This window comes from Motacilla alba, chromosome 1 (assembly GCF_015832195.1).
Source record: "Motacilla alba alba isolate MOTALB_02 chromosome 1, Motacilla_alba_V1.0_pri, whole genome shotgun sequence".
In the NCBI taxonomy this organism is placed as follows: domain Eukaryota; kingdom Metazoa; phylum Chordata; class Aves; order Passeriformes; family Motacillidae; genus Motacilla; species Motacilla alba.
In genome coordinates, this window is record NC_052016.1 from 36941072 (window position 1) to 36966934 (window position 25863).

General features: G+C 47.2%; 2 protein-coding genes across 8 annotated transcripts in view; one reads left to right on the forward strand and one right to left on the reverse strand.

The window, feature by feature from the left end:
- Positions 1–20063, reverse strand: part of ZYX (zyxin) — a 29498-nt gene extending 9435 nt beyond the window's left edge. For 2 of the 5 annotated variants that reach the window (XM_038145214.1, XM_038145142.1), the window contains exon 1: positions 2797–3547. In XM_038145214.1, coding sequence (XP_038001142.1) covers positions 2797–3412 — 616 coding nt within the window. In that variant the 5' untranslated portion in view covers positions 3413–3547. Of the gene's footprint in view, positions 1–23; positions 2775–2796; positions 3548–19784 lie in introns of those variants that run through there. The other 3 variants (XM_038145487.1, XM_038145305.1, XM_038145397.1) reach the window with 3 other exon arrangements.
- The window catches only part of FAM131B (family with sequence similarity 131 member B), a 32704-nt gene continuing 26219 nt past the window's right edge, over positions 19379–25863 (forward strand). For all 3 annotated transcript variants that reach the window (XR_005257974.1, XM_038145627.1, XM_038145765.1), the window contains exon 1: positions 19379–19620. Coding sequence is in view for 2 of the 3 variants with exons in the window: in XM_038145627.1 (XP_038001555.1) it covers positions 19593–19620 (28 nt within the window). In the remaining variant the exon portion in view is untranslated. The remainder of the gene's footprint in view (positions 19621–25863) is intronic.

Genomic DNA, 25863 nt, shown 5'->3' on the forward strand with positions numbered 1-25863 from the left:
CCCCGGCACCCCGCACCCTTTACCTCCAGGCCCCTCCATGCCGCCGGAGCCCGCACGGCCGGGCGGGACAGGGTCTCCGGGAGCTGGGCGATGCCAGCCCGCGTCTCCTGCCTGCCCCGGCCGGGCTCTGCCGCCCGCTCCGCTCCGCCCCCGCCAGGAAGCGCTCCCCGGATGCCGCCGCCCCCCGCCCGCCCGCCCGCGGGCAGCCCCGGGCCCAGCCAAGGCAGGGTGCCCGGCCGGGAACGGCGGCTGTCCCGGGGAGAGGCGCATCCCCAGGACTGCCCCGGTCCTGCGATCCAGGCCAGCAAGCTCCCCCGTGCTAGAAGCCTCCATAGAGCCAGACGCTTTGTTGTAAGCCTGGCATGCCCATAGCCCTCCTAACACCCTAGCACAATAGGGCTGCCGTCAGCACGGGGGCTCCGTGCCAGCTTTTCGCGTTGGCATGTCCGAATCAGTGCCCCTCCGCGCTGCCGGCCTCTCCCACGGACAATAACAGCTGCTGCCACAGACAGCCCCGGTGCCACGAACATCCGCCCACCCCCGATAACCCCAGGCTGCTGCTAAGAGCCGCACGCCCCATTCTAAGCGCTCCCACGGCTCAGTGCAGCGTGGCACGATAGAGCAGCAACCTGTCCCAGCCTCCCCAGGTCACAAGCGTGTGGCAACGCAGACAAACAAAGTCCGTGCTGCTAAACTTTTCCTTCCCTTTGTGCAGTGCTGATAAGAGGCATACACTTGGACAACTCTTCTGGGAGTTTCAAAAGGAGAATGAGGCCGCAACAATAAGCAGGAGCCAAAAAGCTGTGCTGAGCATTCCCCCTGGATTCAGAATGGGAAAGAGCCAGGGCAGAAGAGTAATTAGCAAGGTCTGTCCTCACTCCTCCAAACTTTTAAGGGTCAACAGACTGGCCAGTCAGAAGGGACTGACCAGCTCCCTTCCATTCTGCAGTTCCCACCAAGCTTCAGAAGGTGTTAAAAACACCTCCAGCCTTTCTTTAGAGACTTTTGCCTCCTTCTCAATTATTTCACTAGGGTGCAATGAACCACTTGGCAGTAGTTCTACCAGATTTGACAGGATTATGAGCAGCACACTACAGTGACAATGTCACTTCTAATCACGGGGTTAGTCAACACACAGTCTGGGGACATTGGCTGCTTCACAAAAAAACCCACTGGCTTAGCAACCAGCAGCTGCTATCTCCCTGAACCCAAAGCAGCCCATTTCCCGGTACGCTGTGCCGCACTTAGGGCACTTGCTGCTCAGGGCTGTCTCCACCCAGCAGCTGCCCCTGCTCATCCTCACTGCTGGTTATCAGCCCACCCACACACAGACCAAACCGGCTGAGGAAGCTTGGCCTTGCAGAGAGTCACCCCCTCCAGCCCTGGGGTGTTGCCAATGCCATCTAAGCCTTACCAGAAACACACAGCTCACACAGGTCCTGTGGCGCAGTTTGTGAGAGCTGTGGGAGAGGGAGTGTCACGCCAACAGAACTAATCTCAAATCTTTCTCATCCGCACATTTACCCCGAGGGCAGAGATTTTTCTACCTGCTCTAACAGCATTTAGGATGACTCAAGTGGAGCTATGAAGAAAGATGCCCCCTAAGGTCACAGTCAGGATACCTAAGTTGCCTCATACACTGTTTCTTTCTGAGAGCCGGAAGAAGTAGGAGGACAGAACCAAGGGACACCTCCTTTAGCAAGAGGGTCAGTTCCCAGGTCTCATGGTGGGTCTGCCACCTGTTATACATCCAGACAGCTTTCACTTTGATGCCACGACACACTCTCAACAGCTCTGCTCCTTTCCTGGGGTAGCAAAAGCAGGAGGAACCTGAAGAAGCAGAGAGCCAAGTGACATTTTTCACTTCTGTCGGTAAAAGCAGCTTGGGCAGCAGCCACCCTGGGAGCCCCTATAGCTCCACACATCACATCTGTACTTCCCCATCGGCCAACTTCCTCCCAGCTGAGGAGAGCCAGAGGAGGAAAAAAATAAAACAAACCAAAAACACCACCAAAACAAAAAATCCCCACAAACAAACAAGAACATTAAGTACAGATTAAACGGATTCAGGAGTTATGCTGCTTTTAGTCCAGAAAGTTCTCCCAGCCTGCCCCAAAGTTACAAAGCTTCAAAGAGAGCAAAGTCCATCAGCTATGCAAGCTGCAAGGTAAAACCTCAGAGCAACCGGGCTGGGGGAGGGGGTTATTCGGAGCTACTAACTTCTCTCACAGATGCTGGGCTTGCCTCTTCCCTATGCAAGGGAGGGAAGAAAAACTCCACAAAGCTATGCAAACATATTTAAAACGTTAGAAAGTTCTACGACTTTGCAAGCACTTTCTCAGGGCACTCCCAGGGAGACAGAAACTCATAAATTAGGCAAATTTCATGCACAAAGGGCCCCAGATTCCTCTCTCGAGCACATCTGGAAAAAGGCTCGCGAGGTGTCTCGGTCATCCAAGCTCACACAAAAGAGAGCTTGTCCCGAGCAGAGCCCGGCAGCACCCCCTCCCTATCCCCCGCTGCTTGGGCTGTGCGGGAGCGCTGAGCCGCCTCCATTCCGTCGCCAGCGAAGAAAACTCACCACACATACACACACAGAGGAACCTGCTTTTTTTTTTTTTTTTTTTTTTTTTTTTTTTTTTTTTTTGTGGAGGGCCAAGCACCACCTCCCCCCCGAGCCAGCACCGAGAGCGAAGGGCTGTGTCCGAGGCGCGGAGCCGTGAGGGAAGGAGCGGCAGGAAACCCGCACCCCTCCGCGCCAGCCCCGGGAGAAGGCAAAGGCTCGACGAGACTCACCTCTGGGGGAGCGGGAAGTGCCGCCCCGGCGCTGCGGCTGTCGGGGCCGGGCTGCTCGGCTGCCCCGGCCCGCCCGCCCGCCGGCAGCAGCAGCAGCGGCAGCAGCAGCAGCAGCAGCGAGAGGCGGAGGAGCGGCCGAGCCGCGGCGCTTCCTCCCAACTCGCGAAAAAAGCCTCGCCCAGGCAAAGTTGTTTGACCATAAAAGGCGCGAGGCCGCGGCACAGCTGAGCTCACTCGCTGGGGAATGTGGCAATGAGGTAACGGGGGCCGGGGCTTGCCGGGGCAGCGGCCCCGGGCCCTGCCGGTGGGGAGGGGGCGAGCGCTCCGCCCGCCGGCCGTCGCCAGTGAGACGCGTCTGTCGGGGTTTGCCCCGGCGCCCACCCTGCGCCGGGCTCGCTGCCTGCCCCCCGCTCGGAGAGCCCCGCTCCTCCCGCCCTGCCTGGCCTCGGAGCTGCCCCCAGCCCGCGATTTCACTTCCAGTCGCTGAGCTGGATTTTCGGAAGGAATGTGGCTGCTCTGGTGAGTCAGGGTCCCTGCTGGCCTCCTCCCCGCCCGAGCCAGCTGTGAGAGCATCTGACTCACGCTGCCCCGATCTGCCAGAAATTAAAGCAAACATCAGATGACTCCACCGTGCAGAAAAGCGACTTGTTCTCCTCGTACTGGCTGCAAGGCAAACACTATTAGCTGGTTTATATCAAACACTATCCACATGAATTGCTTTGTTGGATTGCCAGTGCTGTACATCGGTTTTATTTTTACCCCAGTGCCCGCTGTAGAGCAGGGGCAGCCTGACCCAGCCCAACAGAACGTAATTTTCAACCCCAGGCTTTGCTGCTTCTCCTTGCTTCAGAGCCTCTCACAAGGGAGGAACACAATAAAGATATTTCCTGTGCTTTGTGCAATCATCATATTTGACTTTAGAATCTGGCCTTAATTTCGGGGTTAATACCCCTACTGCTGCAAGTTCCCTGGAGAATTACTGCATTTGGTAATGCTCAGGGGACTTGGGGCTTGCCTGCTCACAAGACTCACCTATCAACACAAGTACCTTTCAGTACTGATAATTTACTTGCAGGTTGAGTGAGTAAGCCACAAACCACACCAGTGACACTCCCAGCCTGCACTACTGCAGAACTCTCACGTTAGAGAGCTATGCAAAGAGATTCGTCCAAGGTTTAAATCCAGTGTAAACAAATCTTTAATTTCACAAGTAAAGTTTGTACAAAGAGGTCGTATCTTTTATTTAACCAGGTGATACAATTGGAAAAAGTCTGAGGTTTTTCAGTGTTACATACCATTTGAAAATGCCACCCAAAGCAACGCCCAGCACTGAGCATCTCACTCCTTACACAGCTGCAACCATTGAACCACTGATCTGCAGCTCTGGATTTCTTAGAGATATATAGGTCTTCTGTGGGTGGTAAATAATCCTGTTTACTGCTGCTTTTGTAGGCATGGCATCAGTTCTGTTATCTCCCATGATTAATGCACAAAGTAATTATGCAGGATAAAGAATGTGTCTCTGTGATGGGTCTTCTAGCACTGTCACTTTTCTACTGCAGACAGCCTTCCCTCTTGTTCAGGTAAAGATGTCAGTGCAGAGCTAAAAAGAATTCACTGCGTGATTGCGAACTAAATTCTAGAACATCACAGCACACCCTACACAATGAGCCTGACGTCAGAGAACTCTGCCACTGTTCCCTGGGCTAGCTCTGACTTCAGAGAAAACAAAGAATGTCTCAGACTGAGATTAAAAAAGTGCTGAGTGAGTATGGAAAAAAAAAATAAATCTATGCTTTCATACTTTCTGGTCACATCCCCATAAATCCAGATGCTTGCATTTTCTTACCAGTGTGTTGATGTTAAAAGCTCATGAAGGTAGATCAAGGAAAGTGGGAATAAGAAAAAGAAAAGCAGCCCTCCTAGACATTTTGAATGAACTCCTCACTATGAGGAAACAAATGCAAAACACGTGTTTTCCAGGTTGCATGTGTGAAAGCTAGAATTCTCAAATCAGAATACATCAGAATACACAGGGGAAAACTAATCTGATTTTATGCTTGCCACATAGTGAATTTAAAGTTTGCGCTTTTTAAAATGGAAATGAAGATTAATGAACTTCCCCACTAGTTCTGATTCCTCCAGAAAGAAAATAACAATCTCCTTATGCTAGCAGTCTTCCTTCATGCAATTATTGGCTTGAAAGAGTAGACATTTTTTCTGCTGCAAATGAAAATTAAAGCCTTGAGAGGCACACAGTTCTATTGACATTCATTAGCTGAAGCAAAATCTTAGTCCTGAAGAGGCATTTAGCTATCTGGGCACAGAGATGGATCAGCAGGTATACCTGGCTTGTGCCAGACCTTGTTATTTATTTCTGGAATTAGCAGCCATCCTCTGCATAAGTCACTTTGGCTGTTCCATGCCATGAATAAAAGTGATCTGGTATTTTGGAGTGTATTACGGTGTGAATGCTACTGTCACCATGGGTGAAGTGACAGCCCACTACAAAGCAGGTGTTGGAGGGATTTAGAACACGCAGTTCTAGCTGGGTGCTTCTTTTGAGGCAAGTGACAGGAAGCAAGCCCTGCTACTGGCCATCAAATCAAAGCTTAGAAATGCCGAGTGTTCAAGGCAGCCATCTCAGGAAGACTAAGTTTCAATGGAGACAGTTACAGAGAATCTTTCCTGGCAATTCAGTCATGTAACACAATGAGTAAATAAAGAATAAGACCACACAGGAGTGGTGTGGCAAATTCATCTACTGCGCTGGGATGAGGTATGTGTTAGCACTAGTTAGGTGCCTATAAAATGAAAATAAAAATAGATGTAACAGGAAAAAATAAGTCCTTGAATACAAAAGGAAGAATTATTTGCAAGAACACTATTGGGGAATTAAACTTATTGGGCAGAAAATCTTTTTTGATAGCCAGGTATGGCTTAGGTAGCTGCAGATGGGAATCTTTGTGTTAAATATGTGTTTAGGGTCAGAGGAAAGCAATCTGGAATCTGGACAGGGTGCTTTACTTCTGTTAAAAATGCAAAATGTCTGCATCTGTGTAATTTCCATCCATATCAACAGATCAATTAGTGCCATTTTATCTCAGCGTGAGTTAGTTAACAGTTAGTGACACCACGCAGGAGCCCATGCTTTTCCTAAGCAACCGAAAGTTCTGACTCATATCTGTGTTGAATCTCTGATGCTTCTTTAATCACATAACTTCTGTTTAGTCTAACCACGTTTTATTGATTAACGTTAAATTGCTACTTAATCAGCTTTCCCCATGCTGTATTAAATGCTACGTCTAGGGCAACTGGAAGGGTTGGGAATATATCATGGATCTGCCTTGGTCTCCAGGCCAAATAGTTGGGCCTGCACTGTCCAGGGCAGGGCCACCTGCAGCAAATTGCTGGCATCCACATGGGCCAACAGATGTTACAGCTGGGTGATCTCAGAGTTCTTTTCCAAGCCGAACAATTCTATGATTCTATGTAATTCACCCTGGTAGGAGGTCTCCTGGGATCTGCTGTGCTCCCACGGCACAGCCTCTCCTGGTGTGCTCCTCGCTGCCTCCCTTGAGCGGGGTGTTCTCTGTGTGAAAGACATCGTCTGGCCCAGATTGTCCCCTGCCAGGCTGCTGCTCACACCCCTTGTGGAGGCCATGACGTGTGCAGAGCTGTCTTTTTTCTGACAAACAGCAGTTTCAAGTTGGAGCGCCTCAGTGCCATAGGGGGCTGTGTGTTGACAGCTGGGTGCCACACACAGAGAGTTGGTGCTGGGGACACCAGAGCCTCATGAGACAGCAGTCCTTACAAGCCTCATCATCTCCTTGCCTCTGTGCAACTGGCACACAGTCAGGAATGCTATTTGCAAAGGTCATGAGTTCTGGAGACATCCCTGGATGACCAGCGACCCAGGACATACAGCTAGAGCGTCTCTCTGCTGCTTCTCTTCAGAACAGAGTCTGCTGTGCAAAGCACTCATCAGAAGTGTGTGTCCCCAAGAAGGGGAGCTGTTCAGCAGCTACAGAGAGCCTCTGTGATCTTTAAGAAGGGCCACTGCAGGTGCTCAAATCCCGCTGTGAAGGTGCTGCATGGTACACATGCACTTCAAAAGGCATTCCACCCACACACACAGTTAGATTGTCCTGACTAAAACACCAGAATAGGCCAAAAGCTGTTTACAGAAAAAAAACCCTCAAACCCTTGCTGTGTCATGAAACACTCTTTTAGTGGGGCAAATCAGCCATATACACATAAGAGGGAGCAAAATATCCCTGTGGTATGACCTTGGTCATGCCAGATTATGACTGGCTATCAGAGCAGCCAGGCAGCCAGGAGAACAGTCTGTCCAGGGAAGAAGCTCCATTTCCAGCAAAGCTAGGTCTTTCCTAGACAGAGCCATGACAGGGGCTCTGGGGCAGGAGGGGCAGTTCCCAGATGCATTACCACTGCTGTTTCCTTATCTCCTTCCACCAAAATTTCCTGCTGCTTCTCAGCAGGCAGTGGCCTTCAATTCTGTGGCTCCTGGGGCTGGCTCACTGGCAGGCTTCCTTCCCCTCACACAGCCCTCCCACACCTCCTGCTCTCTGCTGCTGGGCTCTGTGCCCAAAGAAAAAGAGATGCAAGCAGGTTGTCCCAGTGGGTATCTCTTCCTCAGGTGCTGCATGACCTGTTCTGCAACTCTGGAAAGCTGTGAGATGGCTCCTGGGGCATGCCCATGTGTGTGGCTGAGTGTGGATGGCCGCCAGAGCCCATTCTGCTCGGAAAGCTGCCATTTCTACATTCCAAGGCATCCTTGCCATTTCCTCAACTGTATGCCCCACCCCTTGCCACCAGCAAGACAAGCAGTGACATATTTGGCTGTTCTGTGGCAAATATTGCCGCTTGTCAGAACTGTCAAAGAAACACATCTGTAAGCCTTGTTATTAAAGAGTTCCTGTGTGTGCTGCAAGCCTCTTTCCACCCAAGTACCACGCACCCATGGTAGAAGTCTCCTTTCTTCACTTATGTAGAGCTGTAAGCATGGCACAAACAACCCATGCTTCTTCCTACAAACGAGTTTCATCAGATGTAGGTACTCCTGGGTATTGCATCCTGCTGGATTTAGACAGAAAGTCCCAGGAGTAATTCCAGAGTGTGTTTGTGTCAGGGGGAGGGTGCTGTTTCCTGGGAATAGGGCTCTTCACCCCATACTCCCTGCGACAAAGCTGAGACACAAAAGCAGGTTCTCAACTCTCTTGATCTCATACTGAGCCTCCTCCCGTGTGGTGCAGTAGAAATTTTGTTGTGGCTTCCCAGGGAAGCACCTGGTGCAGCTGCTTGGTACTGGAGGGAGAGAGATGCCAAGCTACAGTCCCAGTAACACTAACCTGGGATAGGACCCTGGTCACTCCAGTCTGTCCCAGTGCTACTTTTTATTGCATAAGAACTGAGCTAGCCAAATAAGCAGGGACAGGCTCTGGAGACTGCTAACTCAGTGTTTTCAAGTGTGCCTACAAAGATGTGCCATGCATTTGCCAGGGCATGCTGGACTTGAGAGCACATTAGGAATATACAAGCAGATTGCTCTGGTTGAGGAAGAATGAAGCTTGATATAGTCCCTGTATTATCTACAGGGTGTGGATCCTGCAGCAAACCAGCCTCTCATAAGTAATTATTTAACTCCAGACTGGAGTCCTGGCAAAATCTAGTATGTACACAGTGTAGATGATCACGGAACCAAGGCCCTGGAGCAAAGCAACAGACCAACCAAACAGACAATACAGGCATATGGTCCAACAGTCTGCTTGCAAAAATTTAAAGAAAAAAAAGCCAAATGTTGTCCACGAGCTGCACAGTAAAACACCATTTGAGTACAGCTTTAAGAGGTGCAGCCCCTCAAGGATTTGCTGTCCAGTTATCCAAAAGAAAACAGTGTGGGGTATATGAAATTTCTTGCAGTTCCCAGGTCTAGTGCATGTGGCTACTAGTGCTTTGCTAGTTAATTTACTGACTGTATGAATAAAAGGATGACCAGACAAAAATCTTTGACTGTTTCATGGGGTTTTCAGGAAAATTAGCAGAGCCTTGCAGTGGAGCTACTGTCCTAGTGGCAGCTAGGAGTCTGTGACAAGTGATAGCTTATGGGAAAGAGCTGTTTTTTTTCAAGCAGAGTATGATTTTCAGTAGGTTGAGAATATAAAGCGTAAGAGGCCTTTCTAAAGGTCTGTGCTAAGTCCCTTCTATATGCAACAGTGATCAAGCATGGTACAAAAGCCACTGACTGGAGGACAGGGTAGCACTGGTTACAGGCCACCAGTGCCAGTGGCCAGTAGCTAATCCAAGTGATATTGAGAGATCAGCAGCCACAGCTATTGCTCAAAAGGCAGGAGAGGTCCTCAAAAAGTGTTCTATCTTGTATTAGTGAGTCATTGACTATCTGCACATACTCTGGTGAAGGTGCATTTCCTTCAATGAAAGCACTCTTCAGTTGCCTTGATGAAGGTCAATATGATGACCATGGTACTGGGGAAGCCTGACCCTTTGCTTTCATGGCTCATGAAAAAAAAAGTCATTTGAAACCTTTAACCTTACCCAAAACACTTCAGTTTCCCTACAGACCACTTTAGATACTGCATTTAGATGCAATTTACATGAAGGTCATCTGCGTTTAGGCTTCATCTGCAAATATACTTCTTCCCTGGGATTCTTGACTCCCAGGTAATGTCTGCGACAGTGCTGGCGAAAGGTTGTGAGCAGCAAGTAGTGAAAGATGCCTGGAAACTAAGCCAGCAGAATCTCACCAAGGTGCTAATGAAAATAGGCTCAGGTTATGAGGAGAGCCTTATCAGACCACTTTCTGCAGAGGGACTGATGGTTTCAGAGACAGTGTTAGACTTGCTGCTGCCAGAGGAAATGAACGGGATGTTTACAAAGCTATTTCAGTGTTGCTTTTCCTGGGCTTCCCACCAACAGCTTTCTTTCCAACACCTTGGTACATAGTGTTCAATGCCATGAGAAGAATTACTGAGTCCTACCAGCACTAATCCTTTTGCTTCCTGTTTATTTAGGCTTTGTGGCCATGCTTTCCAAAAACTGTCCTCCCAAGGTGGTCATCAAGCTTCTATCTTTAAGAATATATATTTTTAAAAAAGAGATCTGGTAAAAAGGAGGGCTATATTTGGTGTAGAAGTAAACAAGAAAATATTGTGCATTTGTGTAAGAGTGTGTCAAATTTGAAACAGTGCAAGAGCCACGTATTACATCCAGTCAATGTACAGACAAGCATTGCAGCCTCAGATCTAACACCCTGAAAGGGAAGGCGCTGCCTTAGTTCCACTTGTCACTTGCTCTCGACACATTGGACAGCCTGCATTTCTCCAATGCAGTAAAACAGCTCCTATTTTCTCCTGATCCAAGAAAGAGGAAATCTGCAGAGAGGTCCAAATTTAAACGCACATATGGGACACACACTTCAGTCTCCCTCGAAGTTTCAGAAGGAGGCATTCCATAGGGGCTAGACTACACACTGCCAGAGTCTTCTTGAGGAAGGAGACTGGGAAAGGTAGAGGGTACAGTTCATCTGTGAAGAATATGATGAAGATCTGGTTGATACTGTTCATTGCCTCCAACTTCTTAGATGATATCACTGCAGACAGATATCAGCCCTTCGGTGCCAAAAGCCTAAATTCAACTTAATGACCTTAGCTTGCGGTCAAGATTAGAGGGACACTAAATTGTAGACTTTTTTACTCTTTAATGTTACATATTCTCAGGCCCCTGGCTTGGTTTTGAGGCTGGAATGACTCCCTCATTAGACTCAGAATTCATTTTGTCTTTCAGTCTACACTGATGAGAAGCCTACAGTATGCTGCATCCTGCTTTGCTGTCTTAGCAGATTATACCAGAGTCCAAGAGTCTCCACTTGTGTTTGCTTTTGACTCAGAAATTGTTGTTCTTCAAATCCCTGCACCTCCAAGCAAGGAATGGAATTTCAAGTTACATAGTTGGTGCCTGAAGAATTCCACTCTCCTAAACATAGCAATTATTTATGTGACTCCAGGGACCATGAGAACAGAACTCTCCTCATCTACAATAATTTCAACTCTTTCTCCCAACTGACAGTAAACTGAGGAAGAAGTGGTAAATATAAAAATACTATGTTACCTTACCCATTGCGGATTACGGTGAATTTTGGGGAGATAGAAAGGAAAAGCAGCCTTCTGTGAGAGCAGATAAAAGCTAAGAGGCTTTGCCTTAGCCCAGTATCGACACATAGCACCTGCACAGACTGTGTGGCGCAACAATAAACATTATTATTCCAGGATTTTCTAGTAGCCATCTCTTGAATTGCGTTGGTGGATTTCTTTCAAGAATCAGCTATGATCCCAGCAACTCTGAGGATGAGGTGCTCTTTCATGAGCTGCTTCTGATAGGTGATGCCTCCTTGCCAGAAGTGCCATCAGGATGTCAAGCGTTACAAGACAGTAAGAAGAAAAAGCAGTGAGGCAGCCTCTTCTGAGACCCTGTTCCTCAAATTTCAGTGGAGAACACAGAAAGCAGCAAGGTCCAAATGTGCTTATCACGGTGGTTGCCAGCAGGTAAAAACATCAGACCTCAGAAGACTTGTAAACAGATGGGAATGGAAAGGTCACCTCCAAATAAGCACAGAGGGAAGCATCCTAGATCCCACCATATTCCTTATGGACTGCAGCAGAGCAGAGCAGAGCAGAGCAGGTAGATGTATTCACATCTTCCAGAAACAGCAGCAGGCCTGACTTGATTCCAAAAATAGTTTGAGTCAATGTTGATTTGCCAGAGCCTACTCACAACAGCTGTGTGCTCTATGCTAGAGAGTAATTTCTGGAGATTTTTTTAAAATAGGAGGGCCATTCTGCCAGTGCATGAGTGAACAGTTTTAAGTCGATATTTTGCTTCAGGATACATAATACTGTCATTATTCCAGACATTAAAATTCGGCAGCGAGGACAGAATCAGTAGCTTTTAAAATAAGAAGTACTTTTCTTTGTTCAGACTTGCTTTTACGGTTTGGGGTATTTTTGTATGTTTTTATTAAGATCCATAAAATTACAAGACCACATTGCAGAAAGAAACTCCCCACCTTATTTTTAAAGCAGTTAGTATCCACAGTTTTTCTGAGCTTCCAGGCCCCCGTCTCCAGTATATCAAAGGGAGAGAGTGAGGAGATGACAACTGATATTTTGTAAGGCTAAAAATATTGTGCCTTTTTACATAACACTGGGAATTTAAAAAGCACATTAACTGCTTGCAGATTATTTTTAAAAATGCAGTTTGAGCAACACCACTAGGATAGATTCAACTGACATTTAGGAGAAGGAGCTTCACTACTGGGAAATGAGACATTCAGTAGAGGATGAAGTAAATGTTTAAAAAAAGGCAAAATAAGGCTCAGACTGCACCAAAGATATTTTCACCCTAATATACATCTCACATTTATGTCATTGGGGGTGTCTCTTTTCTGAATGCATATCAAGTAGCCTTTTTGGCCTTCCAAAGCAACCTCCTCAGACCTCCCCTCTTGTCACTACCTACCTGATGATGAGCAACCTTCACAGTCTCAGTGTCACTGCCAGAGGTTCAACAAACTCTTTTTTTACACTCCTGGAAGTTCCTTTCTTTTTTCCTCCTCACTCACTGGCATCTGCTGAGCCCTTCCTGGCAGGGAGTGGGAAAGAGTCCCTTATCTGAACTCACTGATCTTCCCATTTCAATTGCTGCTGGAAAAGCCCCAGGCCATGGCAAAGGAAACTGGAATTTCGGAGCCTGCCCCAGCCTACCTCCAGTCTCACTCTGTGTGAGCAGGCATTTAGCTGGCTCAGACACAAGGTAAGGACATACGAGGATGCAGAATGGATTTATGAAAGATACTTGCCAGGAGGGGGATGCTGAGTGGGTGAAGTTTGTGACAGATGAGGCAGCCTAGACTTGCTAATTCTTTGGTGCTGAGCTGCAGTTCCAGAGAGTGCTGGGTCTCCTGCTGGAGTGGCAGGTGATGCATGGTCACATGCAGTAGGTCACTGTGCTACAAAGGCGTGGGGGAGATGCTACCAGAGGAAGCTGCACCACCACAGCTCCAGATGGTAAATTCCTGTCCTATGTCTTCCATAAAGCCTTGAAATGGGAACTGTACAAAAATGAGATCTTAATATATCTAGAACTCAGCATGACACTTCTGCATGACTCTGCATAAAAACCAAAAAGGGATGAAGATGCTGAGAGAATATTACACTTCCTAAAAACCTGCAAACCAGTACTGTTTTTGTGAAAAACCATGAAGGTACAAATTCTTAAGAAAAAAACTAATGGAAGGCAAATATCAAGGTGAGAAAAGAATGACCACTTGGGTATTGAACATTTATTTCTGTACCAATACTTCAAACCCAGTTGTTATACATTAGTTTATTGCATTTTAATAAAACACTGCCAAATTAATCAAGGTCACACAACAGGGATCTTTGCAGCAAAGCATGCATGTGAGTCCTGTCTGTTGTTAAGTTACAGGTGGCCCACTCCTTGGCAGGGCTTTATGTGTTGGGAAGATACCTCCCCACTGTAGAAATTCTAATTTGTTTCAGAAAAAATATTTTAAAATTTAACCTTGTGTTGAAATAAGTATGTTTTAAGGTATCTGGCAAACATAAAAGTATTTAATTCCTCTGGGTAAGATTGTCCTTAATTCGGGACACTCTGCCAAATGTTCAGTTTCCAAGAGATGATGCCAGGACGTCCCAAGCATGTGTCTCTACTGTGGCAGCATAGGCCAATTTGAGAATTCACCATGAAGAGAAGAGGAGAAAATATTTTACGGTGAAAGAGGAGAAAATAATGGTGCTTACCATTACATCTCTGCAGCAATATGGGATAAAATACCCAGGAGAAGTTTTTGATAAATGCACTATTGAGGGTGTGGACTGATTGGTTCTATCTCAGCACTGAACTGAAGTTTTTTATGATCTCTGGGTGCAGGAAGAACGAGATCAAGTTTGCTGGGGTGTGAGTGTAGGTAAGCATGAGCTTATATCACAATATGTAATGCAAACATAACCTACCTCTCTCCACCTGTTGTCCCTTCAGTTGATTCACACAGCCTCAAATATTTTCCCAGCTTGAAAGGATGCAGCCTTTCACTTATGTGAGATAAGTTGCACCACTTTCAGGATCTGAACTACATTGGCACTTTTTTTCCTTCTTTAAAACCTCATAAAAAAACCTTTCTGTTTGTCTTCTGCAGCGAAGGAGCTCTAAAGAAAGAAGAACTGCATGAGTCATTTTGCTATCTCATTTCCTTTTCGATGCACATGAAAATCCTATCAGTAGCTAATACAGCTTGACGTAGAATTAACTCTTATGGCATCTACTGCATTACCTCCATGAAGCAATTTTTGAGATCTCTGCCAGAAGTGGCTTTTACTGGGGAATCCAAACTGCCAGTGGCAGGAGGCCAGCAGTGAAGCATACTGGAGCAACAGCCCCTGCAGGACGATTCCTGCCTCTATAGATCTGATACAGAGACTATTTTTGTAAACATCTCCTACTCATGAACTTCACAGGCCTCTGCATATTTTCCACAGCTGAAGACACATCTTGCAAGAAGCATGTAGGAAGTTTCTCCATGTCTTCTGTGATAGTAGCTGGTCACAAGGTATTACATAAGGATTTTAAAAAGGATCAGAGAAGGAGAAGGTGGACATTCATTTTCCAGAGTCTTTTCATGGGACGATAAACATGGTTGCCAATGATACCTCTGAGGAATAGGCAAAAGGAAGACATTTTGCATTATTTGGTGCTTGGTAATGTTTACTTGAAAGTGGGACAGTTGTTGGCAAGATATATATATTGTTTTTTCTTTTCATTTTAGCTGGTTTTAGTGGTAGCTAAGGAAGATGACAGGGGCACATTACCTACTGTGATATAATTTGCATCCGTGATAATTAATTGATGAAAAGAATATATTTACTCAGCAGGTAGGACAGTGACAATAGCTTTGTATTTTATAAGCAGTGTTTCTTTGGAAGATGCTGTTCCACTATTTATAATTTATAAGTTATTTATATTTATATGACGATATAGGGAACATCTGGTAAAACAGGTTTAACAGATTCATCAATGGCTTATGGAAAAGATGAACACTGTTGAACAGCTATCTCTTAAAACAAACAAACAGATGATTTACAGTATAAGCTGGTCTTCAGGGATATGACGGAAGCCTCAGGGTAGGTTTAGAACAAGTTGCTAAGAACTAGACTAGTTCTAAAACTGCTTTGCTCTGTGCTGTTATCAGCCTCTCTATCAGGCTAGTGACTCTATCAGTCACAAGGTGACTATTTTTAGATTTGCTGGAATTATGTTTTCCTCCCCACCCATCCCTGCCCAGACTTGCAGTGACCACTCTGTGTGCAGCGCATGGGGGGAAAAGAGGCATGGATCCTTGTCTGTTCCAAATTCACCTTGGCATACAACCCCAGGAATAGGTGGTCCTCACCCAGGAGCACATGCGTTTTGATTACGGCATCTCAATTTCTCTGTTGAATTCATTGCAAAACTGCAGGAATGGAGGAAGAAGAAAGTCAAGGGATCTTTATGTGGCACTTCCTCCAGCAGCATCCTTGACCTACTTTGGGCAGCACTGAAGCTGTTTTGCAAACAGAAGTTGCTAATGGCAGTGACCTACAGAACACAACAGGTCAAACATTCCTTCCCTTTTGCCAGCACAGCCCCTCACAACAGGGGCTGTGGAAGTGGAGATTTTCAGTTCTGCAATAAACAGAGGGGCACATAATTTCACCCATCATAAAAAGAAATTAGGAAGTTGCAAGGGGCTGTTTCCTACTGCTCCGTTCTTCTGAGGTACCCAGCTTTGTAAAAAGATCTATCCATGTTTCTCTCGAGATATTTAAATACCTCCCTCTCCCAAACCTGTACAAAAACTTACATTTGTGAAGATCTTTCAGACCAGCATTTAAATCTGCACTTATCAAACAAATTTTGTACACAATTTCCTACATGAAATTGTAGCCTCATTGTTTAAGAACGAACCCACAATGCTCAGAAAAAATATCCACAGCCTGTCAGAAAGTGTATTTCAAAGAAAACAACTGTTTATGTTCTGTCATTTACGTCCAGTTCCTTGAAGCAGCAGTGGGAATACTGTTGCTCATGAAAGTGCAAGGACAAATACTGTGGGGGACAGTTAGATTCATGCTCTGTTTCAGTCCCTTCTTCAGCGATTCAGTCTTGTCACTTCCCTCCTACGAGATAATTCTTATGAAATCACATTCTTATTAAACCATGTGTTTCTTCAAAATATAAAATACCTACTTTTCTTTTGGTACTATATGATAAACAATTTTACTGATTTTAAAAAGTTTGTTATTGGCGAGATAAAAACTGGAAACTGTTCACTGATGATGAATTCCCTATTGCATAGAACCTACTCTACAGAAGAGCTGAGCAACTGGGTGAAAGCTGAGTCTTAACAAAATCTTCTCAACTTCTAATGAGAATGAAATTGACTTTAAATATGGAGATTTATGTAAATATAAATAACACATAATATTATGTAAACATGATAAATAAAGGTGTGATTAAGAACCAAAAGATGGTGAAGAGTCTATCCTTTCATTAAGCTGACTGTATTAGAAATGAGAGATGAAACATGGCTCTAGGTGCCAAGACAGGTATTGCTTCCATCAGCTAAGTGATATTGATTTCAAATTAAAAAAATGAGGGAGCTGGTGGCATCAGGACATGCGAGACAGCCACAAAACAGACCAATAGTTCTGTAGAGTGAATGAATGGACACTTGGGTATAATCCTTCTTTCTTTTTTTCTGCTGTGCATGTCTGGCAGCAGCATGGGTGCTTGCCAGATCCTGTGTAAATTACCACCTCACTAAAGCAGCAGCAGACAAACCCATGAAGAACTGGAAAGCAGCTTTTCAGGCAGGGTAAGTGCTGGGACTTGCTCACCTGCCTGTGGAATCACACTCTGGGGCAGAAGTCAGAACAGGTTGATGTAGATGATATTGTAGCTTAATGAAAGGAAAGCCAAATGTGCATTTGCTAGGACTTGGGATATGACTTTGAGCTTGAGATAAAGCGATAGACAAGCTCAGGGGGAATAAAGAAAGAAGAGTCAGAGTGACTTCTCTGAAATCTTCACTGAAAAGGAAACCACAGCAGAGTTCACTCAGTGCACAAAGAAGGTTCACAGAGGAACAGATTTAGATTTGGTGGGTGGGTGAGAGGGAGAAGGGGATTAAAATGAAACTAGACTCTCTGAACAGAGGAAAAGAAATTGCCCACAGCTGTGTCAGTAATACATCTTCTTAGGCCAGGGTGAGGTGCAAATGCTGTTTGGTGGGGTTTGGTGAAACTGCTGAGGACAGCTGTCCTGATCGATCAGTCCACAGGAGACTGTGGGTGACAACACCCGGCTGGGCAGCCACCAACTTAAAAAACATTTACCCAAAACAGGGGTATTTTTGTCTTAATATACCACTCTTCCCATTGCAATCTGCTTTTGTTTCCCTTTTCCTCACATTTTTAGCCCTAGAGATCTGCTTTTTAGAGATGGTGAAACACCTTGGTTAACATGCTGCTAGACCTATTGTTTCCCAGTACTTTTACAACCTAGGTTAGAAGAGTGTAGACATGTCGGGAAAAGTATCTTTAGTAAGTCATTCAGAAAAATGAGATGAAAACTGATAGGTTTGGAAATATATGGGGGAGGTGGAAGGAGAGGAATAGGGAGAGAATTTTAACTGTGGAAAAACTTCAACCTCATCAGGGATCTAATGCATTGTACCCAGTGATAAGCATTGTAGCAGCAGAGCAGACTGGCCTCGGGCACCGGAGAGGAGGGGATTCTGATTTCTTACACTTCAGCAGAGTCATGTTTGCCATACATAGTAACACCTTCAATATCATGAAGAAGGAAAAAGATAAAATACCTGCCTATATTCAGACTGTGGTTTGGGATTTTTTTCCCCTGCCTTTGTCTTTCCTGTGTAGATTTTATTTTGTAAATTGACTTTATCTGAGTAGACTTCCTGCTTATTGTTTCAGAGGGTCAGGCAAAATACATTCTGTCTGAAGTCCTTTTTTTCCTTATTTTTTTCCTTCCTTAGGCTGACTGTAAGGTGTGAATGGAAAAATGAATGAATTTACCTATTCTTTGGTACTGCTGTTAATGAAGAATGATCAGCTGTCTTGAGTGACTTCTCAGCACTGCTGACAAAAACTGAATTTTCCAAGCACGAGGATGAGATCAAAATGGATCATATGGGATCAGTAAAATTCAATTTGCCATTACTAGTGATGGGTGGAAGGATGCTGGTGAGATCAGAGAGGCTTTTTGAGCGAAGGGAGAGATTGTGAGCATTTCAGAGAGTGAAGGTGGAAGGACCAGACTGGATAGAGTCCGTGGTGCTGGGGAAGCGGGCCAGGAGGACACCGCCTGTTGATGGTGCCATCAGGTGAGAAGAATTTGGGCTGTGAAGGGAACTGACCTAACCACACCTTCTCCATCTGCAGAGATCCCTCCTCACTGCCATGTTAGCGGGGAGGACGTGGGAAAGGCCTCAAGCGAGCGTCCTCAAGGCTGGGCTCGCTTCCTTCACGGTTATGCGGGGCCAGGGGCAGAGGCCGGGCGGCGCCGCACGCCTGAGCCCCGCGGCCCGCTCCGGGGGCAGATCGGACCGCGGGGAACCACCGTCCTCCTGCCGGATGGCTGCTGGGGCGGCTCCACGGGCCGCCTGTCCCTCGGCAGCTCCCGCAGTCCCTGCGGGCTGGGCTGCGGCGGGACCGCACCGGCACCGGCACCGCGCCGGGCCGGCTCAGCCGCGCGGAAGCGCCCCGGGGGAGGCGCGGCGCGGCCGCTGGGGGGCTGCCGGTAACTGAATCGGGTCCGCAAGTGTAGTTACCGGGAAACCGCGCCCGCCCGCCCCGCCTCCATCCATCCATGCATCCATCCATGCATCCATCCATGCATCCCCAGCGCCCCTCGCTGCTACTGCTTCTTCTTACGGGGACGCGCCAGCTGCCCACCCACCTCCCCCTGTCCCCACTTGCTTTACTCTTACAGGGACAAGCCCGCTGCCCACCCGCCTCTCCCCCCCCCCGCTCCTGGCCTGCGGCACCGCCCGCCGCTCACCTGTGCCCGCCCCGCTCCCCGGCGGGCGGGAGGGGCCCCGCGCCGCCCCCCGCTCCGTGCGCATCCCGCGCCACCCGCACCTGTCCCGTCCTGCCCGCCCGCCCGCCGGGGTCCCTGGCCTCCGCCCCGCTGCCGGCCCGTCCCGCGCTCCCCGCGGGCAGAGGGGCGGCTCGGCCCGCCCGGCGCTGCCTCCCCTCCCCGGGCCGCGGAGGGCGGCAGCCAATCGGCGCGGCGCTGCCGGGCCGAGCTGTTTACCCAATCTCAGCCCGCCCCCCGTCGGGGAGCCGGGAGCGGGGGGCGGGCGGGCAGCGGGGGCTCGGCGGCGGCACGGCGGGGACGCGGCGGCGCACGGGGAGCCGCGCGGGGCGCGGCGCGGAGCGCGGAGGCGCGGCGGGGGCAGATGCCAGCCTGGCCCGCGGGCTCCCCGCCCGCCCGCCCGCCTCGCCCCGGCGGGGGCACCCCGCGCTCCTACCTGACCATGACCCCGCGCCGGTCCCCGCTGGGCCACCCCGGCGTTTCCCGCTGAAGGGACCGGCTCCTTTCCGACCTCCTCTGCTCCTCGCCTTCTCCGCCTACTCGCTGCTGAGGCTGCCGCCTCTCCCCGGAGCCCCGCCGGAGTGATGGGCTGCATCGGATCCCGCACCGTGGGTAAGGCGTTGGCGGGGACGGCGCCAGAGGATGCTCGGGCAGCCGCGGCCCCCGCCCCGGTACCCGCACGGCAGCCCCCGGCAGGGCGGGTGGCGGGTCGCCCCTCGCAGCCCCCCTCCCGGCTGCCCGTGCAGCGCCATTAGCTGCGTGCGACCCTTCCCCACCTCGGTCTCCCGTGGCGTGGCGGGGCTGCGCGGAGCCGCTGGCCTAGGTGCTGGCGGCGGGACGTGCCCGGGACCGGGGGTCGTCTGCCCGTGTCACCCGTGACGAAAGGTCGCCGAACATGTGGGTCAGTGCGGCGCCTCCGGAGAAGGGGGTGGGTGCGGGGCGTGCCGTGCCGTGCCTCCCGGAGCAGGATCAGGCGGCCGGCGGCTGCCTCCTTTGCTCGGTAAGGGTTTATTGTTATCCGGGGGTACATAACGTTGCATGATCTGCACGTCTTCTTGTCTCCCCCTTCCCCCTGCGTAGGCTTCAATGGAGAAGAGCAAACGAAACTGAATTCCTTCCCTCTCGCAGAGCTATTGCGAGGGGACACGGGGAGGGACCGCATCCTTCCGCTGGGCCACGCCATGCACATTTTAAACCAAAAGATCCCAAACCTTCAGGCTGTATAACCCATCTCTCCCTTCCTGCACACATGCAGATACCAAGAGATCCCTTGATCTTTAAATAGAGGTATCTACAGGTAAACACAGCATTCTGGCCACACTTTCTTGCCTTCAGGAATTTTTTTTTTCTCTGCAAACCACAGGTACAGCTCTGTCAGTTGCATGGGGATATATAATTCAATATGCCAAAAGAACCTCTGAGAGCAAAACAGAGTTCATTTGGCAGTACATCTCGCTCCCAAGCCGTCCGTTCTGTCTCTCCCAAGAGCGTGCCGGCATCTCTGGGAAAAGGAGACCTCTGAGGACATCAGGATTGCACCACCGCCCCAGATGGAGGGACTGTCACACCAGAGTAAATCTGAGGGACCATGTCAAAGCCTGATGCTGTGACACTTCTTGTCTCAGTGGGAAAGCCCTTTGTGAGCACTTGCAGGGAACCATCTACTCCTGCAGCAGCAAACTTTAAACTACAGAATCCAGTTTCTACTTCGGGAATTAATTCCTGTATCTAGCCTATGTGTCTTAGTGTCCTTATGACCTAGAGAAATCTCTTATGTGTCTACATCACTGCAATATTTCCCTTGAGATTCCTCAAGCTCACCTGGATCAGTGTCTCTATAGCGTATCAGGACACGTATTGCCTCCATCTCCTGCCTTGCCCCTATCCTCCACTCACCCACGCTGCTGAGGACATTATTATTCTGTTAGCTGGGTAATTATTGGTATGCCTTTTATCGATATCTGTCTGAACAGGCACCGTTAATTCTTGGTCTCTCTTCCCACAATGCTGTTGAAATAAAGAACAAACATGCATTTAGTAATATCCACTCTCCACTGCAAAATGGGGTTAAGCTGTTGTACAAACTACAGGTGTTTGTTCCTGTGCACGGCTGCGTTTTTATGATCTGTGACTTGGAGTCTATGTTAAAAAAAACCCCTTGGTATAACTGAGCTGTTGCAAGTATCATTCTCATATGAGATGATATATATGTTTGTATATGTATATATATATATATATAAATGTCATACAGTTGTGTGGGCATAGATGAAAACAGAAAATAGCATCTATGCTATGTCGATGGGATAATGATAGCTGAAAATTCACTTTGCAAATTGCAGTCCTTCAATACAGACCTTAATGGTACAGATTCTCGTATGATAGCAATTTGACTTCTCATATGACAGCAATTTTTGGTTAGTGTGATACACGTTCATTCTTGATGGTGATAGCTCAGTTGACCTTAGGAACCTATTTATACAGTTAACATAGGAGTTTTTCTTGCCCTGGTGTTATGAAGGCGTGTGCTAAGGGGGATTGCACAACTATGATTCTGGTCTCTGTGGGAGTCAGATATGAATGTAGTAATACTGTCTGATGCCTGCTTCATCAGGCTTCTGAAACTTTTACACTGCTTTTTCTCCTGTCAGTCCTAGAGGCTGGATTTAGTGAAGGTAGGATCCTTGAGTTTTAGTTGGACTACTCCACCTAAGGAATTTTGTTTAGAGCAATTCTTACTTGGCAGCCTAAATTTTTGGCTCCAGCCTTCCTGGAGTTATTGAGAGGATTCTTCAGAAATATTTTCTTCAAGCTGGAAATCAATGCTTTGAAGTACTAGGTCTGAGCTCTAGGATGTGGTTGGAAACTAACATCCTAGCATGAGCAGAGCTTTGTGTTCTCTCTTCCAAGTGTAACTGGTTAGATTTTTGCAGAATTAGTTCAGTATACAAGCTCTGTATTGCCTTCCCAAGACCAGGTAGGTCCTGTAGAAGGGAATGCTATGCTTGTATTGATTTTACCTTGGAATTGGAGCAGATTTTGAACTCAGAATTCAAGAGGTTTTAATTAGTGATAGAAAGCTCATAATCAGTCACATTTAGTTTGTTCACCACACAAGGGCCAGTGCAGGATTGTGCCCTGAGCTTGCTCCGGGCCTTTTTCCATTCCAATTTTAAGCAAGCCACATGATTTCTTCATCTCCCGCAGGGATGTTTTACTATGATCTAGTTAGATGTCATAGTTTGCACATGTTTAGTGATGTGCAACTTTACATTTTCTTTCCTAAATATGAGTTTTCTGGTTATTTCTCCCTGGGGAAAAGTAATTGAGAGGGTTATAACGGAGCAGCTCCATATGTGATAGTTTGAAATAGAGTCATAGAGTATATTTAAATTCTACAGAGGACACCAGAATGGCAACGATCACATTATGATTTCCTAAGGTATGGAAAAAGCTGAAAAGTGATCTTAAAAGGCTAACCTGATATCCAGTCACCTCCACAGTCACATCTCAATGTCATACATGTGCTTTGTGTAACATGGCATGACAGCAATTACACAATGAGAAGTGGAGGTGGCTTCTTCCTCTGGTAATGGCTGCAGGTCATGTCTATGTACTGGTGATACCCCATCATAGTTCCTAGAGAACTGCCAAGCAACTCTCATCATAGCTGGGTCTCAGTTTCAGGAGTGTAGAGGAGAATTTTCACTGAGGTTGCTGGACAGTTAAGGCTGTAAAATCCATCTAGGAACTTGTAGATATTTGAGTGCCAACCAGCTAAATGCCAAAGATCAGCTTGGTTGTTGTCAGTAACTGAGTTAGCCAAGGTTAGGGTTTCAGGTCTGCGTAGGTGTCTGAATGCATTGCAAGTGCACCTTTGACTACAGCTTAGACATCTCCTAACACTGGCTGTTCTGATTAGTGTGGCAGGGTTTCTCTTAGTTCCTTGAATGGATTTAAATTAATAGAAAGCTCAAGCCTGTTCAGCTCAAGACTGCTGTCTCTCCCAGTGATTTCTTTGATTTCTCTCACATCTTTGCACGGAAGCCTTCAGCAAGCGTGTTTTGTGAATGTGATGTAAAATGGTGGGAAAATATTCCAAGGCATTACAAACTAATAGTACTTTTGGAGTGTGGGAGAAGAGACACTAGAGTTGCTCACACTGAAGATCAGGAAGAACTTTTTGACTGTGAGAAGTGTCAAGCACTGTAACAGGTTTCCCAGAGAGGTTGTTCAGTATCCATTCTTTGAGGTTTTCAGGACCAGACTGGATAAAGCCATGAGTAATCTGGTCTAACCTCATAGCTTACTCTGCTTTTAACTGGAGTTTTCACCACAGGAGGCACCTTCCAAGCCAGTCATCCTATGATCCTTTGCTTAGGGTCTAAACCCTGCAGTGGTTGCCTCTCTGAGTCAGCTTGGACTCACTGCTTAATCTTGCTCTGCCAGAGGACCCCAGGTCTTCCACATGTCATCAATACACTCCTGTGTGTTGCCCCCATCACCACTTTCCTTTAAGTACTGAGAGTGCCACGTGTCACAGAATTCCTCACCATGATAGCCCCAGCTGTCAGCTGCAGCCCTCTCTGTGTGTTTTTGGTCTGGCAGTTCTGCAAGAAAACAGCCCAAGTGACAGCTAGGCTGGTGCACGGAGCACTGGTCACTGACCATGCAGGCTGGACAAGGCAGCGCTCTCCATTGTTAATTAATTGTTCAGGCTCTGGGTCAGATGTGATCTGCCAAAGCCAGGTACCTGGCTTGCTGGGCTCCCCTTCACAGGGAATGGTCAGTGTCCTGTCAGAGGCAGGAGTACGTACTTCATCTCTTGCTTTCCCACTGGATTATCTGTGCTAAGTGTAAATGAGTGGCTCATAGCACCTGCAGCAGGGGAGATGGAGCCAAAGACCACCCACTCCTAATCCAGCCACTTTAGATTCAGCAAAGTGGGAGCAGGGTAGGAGGCTGACAGGAGGGGGGTGAAGCAGCTGGAGCAAGCAGTGCACATCCCCTGCATTTTTCTCCTTACTTATCCGCCCCCCTCCACCACAGATCTGTAGGTGTGTGAAGTGAGATCTGGAATGGCAAGTGTGGTCTACACACTTGGAGCGTGAAAAAGTGAGACATCCACTCTGCATGCATACCTCACACATACCAAGTATGTATCAAGGTGTCCAGTGCCTGCCTCCTTCACCTTCAACATCTGAGTGACTCAGTGAAAAGGAATAAAGAGAGGAGAAGCCTCAGAAAGGAGATGGTAATGCAGAAGGAAACTGAGTCATGAAAGTAGGAATAATTTCCTTTAGTTGCATGCACACAGGTGGAAGGGGGAGGAGCACAGAGCTCCGTGTAGAAACTGTAGGTGATGCGAGTAAAAGAGTGGGAATACATGAAAAGGGGCATCTTGGTATCTTGTTCCTCCCTTGCTTGGGATAGAGACAAACAGAGCAGAGGGACAAAGGGACACCTTCCAGATCAGATTGCTTTGTGGTTGGTCTCACTTCACTACTTGTATTTCTTCCCAGTCTGGCTTTTCCTCTTTTGAGCAGTTCTCAATCTGATCACTTTTAGAAACTCAAGTAGAGGGCTCAGGGATGAGAACTTGTTTCTGCCAGTAAGATTCTGAGCAGAGACCATCTCCCAGAGCTAGCAGCCAGTTGTCCTGAGGGGTGCGCAAACAGGTGATCTCTGAGACCTCCCTCTCTTGTCTCTGAAATACAGGTGGGTGGTTTCAAAGTTGTGGTGGGGATAGGCTGGCAAAGAGCGTGATTGCATAAACCCGGCGTTATAAGGAAACAGTCCTAAAAAATACACGTGCAAGGTAAGTGTGTGTCAGAAAGAGTCATTAGTAGCAGAAAACAGTCTTTGGCAGGTTGCTGATTGATGTAAAGACTTTTGTGTGTGTACAATGCAACAGATGTGATTTGAGGAGCAGAACTGAGGAAGGGCATACTCATTTTGTGAACTCCTATGGACAGTAATATTGCAAGAATTATGAGAGAAATTACCAAGGAGCTGATGGAAAAAATGGAGGTAATGAATTCATTGGCATGATAAAGCTGGGAGTCTGAATTCTATAGACTGATGTGTATTGAAGCTGAAGAAGTGAGCTAATCAATAAGTGTTTTAGGCCTGCTTTCTTGGGGGGACGTAGAAAAAAATCGTTTTCAGCTCATTTAATAAGGTTGTGCTCTCCAACAGCAAACAATTGTGATTTTAGACAGATGCTTAAACAATTCAAGATAATTCCCACTCATGAGTTTTCAAGCAGTTTGATAAAAAGTCAAAGCTTTATTTTATAAGGTCTTGAAATAGTGAAGAAGGTCTCAAGTGAAAAGCTGGGGTGTTAGCACAAATTTAAAGGTTTTATGAGATGACCTATGTATTTAATTTTATCGATTAGTTAAAATTTCCAATACAATATTAGGAGGCAAATATATCAGTGAGAATGGGCTTATACAAAACAGAGCCTGTCAAGCTAACTTAATTTCATGACTTTATGAGACTCCCTGCAGCCAAGTACTTCTCTGATAGAAGTACTTTACCTACAGTAATGGTAATGGTGGTAAAATATGAGAATGGTAAAAGATAAAATCTCTAATCAGCTAGCGATCAGCTTAGGACCACATGATTTTTAGTTAGTTAATATATGAGTACAGTACATTCTATGTGCATCTAAATTCAATAGATAGCAAAATAGTAACAAGGAAAGAATCATTGTTGAAAAACCTGTGGCTCTAATTTTGCCAAGTACCGTGTGATTTTTACATAATGCTCAAAATCCTCAGGGAGATCTAAAATACTGATAAACTTGATAGTGTCTGCAATGACTAGAAGAACTGCTAAAAATGAAAGTAACAA